A 4,129-nucleotide genomic window follows, 5' to 3' on the forward strand; every position below is an offset into this window, starting at 1 on the left:
GGTCCGTTTCCCCCCCCCCCCCCCCACCTCTCTGGCTTGGTGATTGGCCACAGAGGAACCCTGGGTACCCCCCAGACCTAGGAGGCACCATTCGCTGAGCCTGGGGGGCGTGGATGTAAATAAAATAAAAACAAAGTTTGACTGATTGAGTGTGTAAGCTAAGAAAGACTAGCAATCCTCTGAGATTGGTTTGAAATACATTCTCTTAAGGAAATTTTGCTTTTGCTATACTTTTTGAATAGGCACTAAGGATGGAGAGGTTCTTTCATAGAATGAGTTGCAAAGGTAATTGAGGGATTTGGCTGGGATTATGGCTGTTGCCTTTTCTTGTTCTATTGACTTAAAAGGTCAAAAATCTAAAATGAAAATTGGCCTTTTGGAATACTCTGCAGCTGGTTTTTTAATGCCAAAAACAAGCAGCCAAGGGAACTTATTTTTTTTGCCAAACACTCAACACCCTACTAGTTAAAAGTATTGGATCCCAGCCTCAGCTTTGTTGGTCTTGTTTCTTTTCTTTAAAGCTGGAAGAATAGGACTAAAACTAAACTTTCATTGATATGATTTCTCTTCCTTCCTTGACAGGTTGGTTCAAAGCTAATCTCCTGCCATAAACTGGTGCTGGCTTGTGTTATCCCTTATTTCAGAGCCATGTTCCTTTCTGAAATGGCTGAAGCCAAACAGACACTGATTGAGATTAGGGACTTTGATGGTGATGCCATAGAAGATTTAGTGAAGTTTGTCTACTCTTCCCGACTTACTCTGACTGTTGATAATGTCCAGCCTCTCTTATATGCAGCCTGCATTCTTCAGGTGGAGCTTGTAGCAAAAGCTTGCTGTGAATATATGAAGCTACATTTTCATCCCTCCAACTGCCTGGCAGTGAGGACCTTTGCAGAAAGTCACAATCGTATTGACTTGATGGACATGGCTGACCGGTATGCATGTGAACACTTTACTGAAGTGGTGGAATGTGAGGACTTTGTCAATGTGTCACCTCAGCACTTGCATAAACTTTTGTCTTCCAATGATCTGAACATTGAAAACGAAAAGCAGGTTTATAGTGCTGCTATCAAGTGGTTTCTTGCCAATCCCCAGCATCGTACTTTATGGTTGGATGAAATACTTGCTCAGGTATGAAAGAGTGGGGCACAGGCATATGCATGGGTGGATCTAGGATTTTGAAAAGTGGGGTATAGATGGTGTATCATCTCATGCTATATAATACACATTTTTCTTCAGTTAAAAGAAACTAGAAGCTACACTAATAAGCTAAGGACTTAGAGCTATAGTATTTAGCTTGAGGGGGAAAAATGGAATGTGCGTTCATTTGCTATATCATATAATGTTGTGTACACACCACAAACTAGGTAAAAAGAATGATAAGATCTTGCTTCATTAGCCCTGCAGTCATAATTAAATGCACATCTTTCAGATTCATAAGATCTAGCCCTCTTGAGTATCTTGACAGTGCATCCAGTGCTTAATCGAAAATTATTTCCTCACCTGAGCTAATGTTCACCTGAGTTAACATTTCCACACCTGACTTAATGTTTTTAGGTAGAGTTAAGAAACAGTTTGCAAGGCTGTGCAATAGAAACTACATTACTTGGAGCAAATAACAGACAGCAGAATTGCAGAAATAAGGATAGCTTGAGTAATGGAACCAATAAAGACCATCAGAAAGACAGAAGATCATTAACACCTGTGGAATGAAGAGTTTAGAAGGAATCAAGTAGATAATAGTGATGCCTGAATAAAAGTGCTGCTGCTACTGCTAGGCAGTTGGTTTTAAACTTCGGTAGACCAGGAATCAAAGTGGGGTGCAGCTGCACCATTACTCTCCTCCTGGATCCATTCCAGGTATATATTAGATTTTTTTTTCCTATTATTTGAGCTATATATCCATCCCTTTTACTTGGAGTAGGAAATAATGATCGTCAGAGAGCAAGGAAAATAAAGTAACTCTTTTCCTGTCAAAGTCAATCATTGGTTTTAGTTTTGTACTGAAAAACAAACTTTATTAATCGAATGCTAGGTTCCTGCTATGCAGGACACTTTTTCCTGATGGGGAATGGTACAACAATTCTGTCAAAATAGTAGCTGTCTTCTATGTAGAGAGACTGCTAGTCTAACCTTGGATATCAGAAAATGAAGTAAAATTCTTATCCAGTTCCTGGAAAGAGAATAAGTCATTTCAGTCACTGAAATTAATGCTATTTAGAATAATCCTAAAACAGTATCCTTAAATGTATCCTAAAACTCATACAAAATTAAATGGAGTACATTAACCTATTGCCTATTTATCCATTAGTCAATGCTATTTTTAAAAAATAAGAGATTCTCTTCCTTTACTGAGGAAGAACAAAGTTTATATAGCTGGAGGTTATATCAGTAGTATATGTACTACTTGTCCAGCAATGGTAAAAGCATCATTAAGTAGTGTGTTCCTTTAGTGTTATAATTATAAATATAAATTTAAAACACTGATAAGCTCTTTCAGTTTTGGACAGGTGGTTGATCTTTATTCATGCATTTATTAATGCTTGACCTGAGAAAATGAACATAAGACACACTGTGAACAGTTTTGGTTTTTTTATGAAGACTGTAGGAAGAATTCGTAGTCATGAATTGCTTATTTATGTTGCTTTCAAAAAGCATTACTGAAAAGGGGTAACAGGTCAAATGCAGAGTAGAAATCCCCCCTATGTTTAACCTGTTACAATTCTATATATTTACTCTACATAAGACCAACATACTCTGACACCACAGTGTTAGAATCCCATATTCACTGCAGAATTTTGTTCCCAAATCTAAGCTTTTATTAAACTTACATTTTTTTAGTTGCACTACAAACATTGCAAATAGACACTGAGTGCCAGTACATGCATTTAATGTTTAAAAGAATAACTAAGAGTAGTACAGTGTCCTAGTTACCTTTAGGAGTTTGGAAAATTACAGAATAGAATTGACCTTTGTCATGGATTAACTGTTTCACCAGTTAAGTTCATAGCAGAACTGCTGTTTGCATGATGATGGTACATAGAGATTGGTTGACTTGCTGATCTTGCTATACTGGGGTACCTTTTGCCTTCCCATACACCGTCAACCCTAGCTACTTTGTACCTATTTGCCAAAACCTCCCATTCCCTACAAAAACTAGAATGAGGTTAGGTAGTTGAGGGAAATTGTGCAACGTGTTAAAAATTAATCTTAGGAGCAGTACAGTTTAATTAAATAATTAAAGGAATATTAGACTTTGTTGTTCACCTCCTAATATAATTAGAGAAAATTCTAAGACTAATTAATGTTTAAAACTGCTATAGCATCTTAATTTTGTTGCTGTGGTGTGGGGTAAATCTGTGGTCCATCATAGCTATTGTAGATTATTTGCCATGGAGTACGTGGGGTGGAGTCTTAGTTGTTGGATCCTACTGGGAAATATTAACCTCTGATACTGATTTGAGCTGATGATTATCTGAAAATGTAAGCTTGTTTCTTTGGGTAGTTTTTCTGCTGTCTTTAATCCTACCTTCTTTTTAGCAACGTGTTTTGATAGGGCTTGGTGTTATCTCTTTGGAATAAACTGTTACAGGGAGGGAGCTTCAAGGCAGTATTTTAGATAGATGATTAAATGAGGTTTCTTCAACAGTCTGTGAACTGCAGTAGGCATTGATCAGTAACAGATCACCAACTGGAATTTGTAACTCCTTGCAACAATATCTCTACATTTTATGGCTAGACTTTCTGGGCAGACATCTAGAGACACAGGAGTTGGAAAGACGTATGCGCTAGGTCTAATAGCGAAGCGGCTAATATTTGCTTCGCATTTGGCTGATTCAGGGCACAGTGATTTGATTCGGTGATTCGAATCACTGGCCTGATTCAGCAGCAGCCGAATCTCTGAATTGGCCAGGCCCATCCCCCGCCCACCCTAGCTCCCAGCACCTGAGGAAAAAAAAGTCCCAGCTCAGCAGATGCTGCCGGGTGGGGGGCTGCCCACAGGTGCCCTGCATGGGCCAGCACCAGCCCTTTAAGAAAAAAAACAAAACCTGAAGAAACCCCAAGACTTGCTGCTCCTGCTGGCGAGGGCGATCCCCGCTGCCCCCTGCCACATGGGAGCTCTGCAGGA

At 39.1% G+C, this 4,129-nt stretch overlaps 1 protein-coding gene across 2 annotated transcripts in view; it reads left to right on the forward strand.

The window, feature by feature from the left end:
- KLHL8 (kelch like family member 8) overlaps positions 1–4,129 on the forward strand; it is a 73,449-nt gene that overhangs the window by 19,128 nt on the left and 50,192 nt on the right. The window contains exon 3 of one of the 2 annotated variants that reach the window (XM_019526451.1): positions 583–1,131. The exons of the other annotated variant lie outside the window; for it this stretch is intronic. Coding sequence (XP_019381996.1) covers positions 583–1,131 — 549 coding nt within the window. The remainder of the gene's footprint in view (positions 1–582; positions 1,132–4,129) is intronic. 2 annotated transcript variants of the gene reach the window in all.

This window comes from Gavialis gangeticus, unplaced genomic scaffold (genome assembly GCF_001723915.1).
Source record: "Gavialis gangeticus isolate Ggan-Ray unplaced genomic scaffold, GavGan_comp1, whole genome shotgun sequence".
Classification (NCBI taxonomy): domain Eukaryota; kingdom Metazoa; phylum Chordata; order Crocodylia; family Gavialidae; genus Gavialis; species Gavialis gangeticus.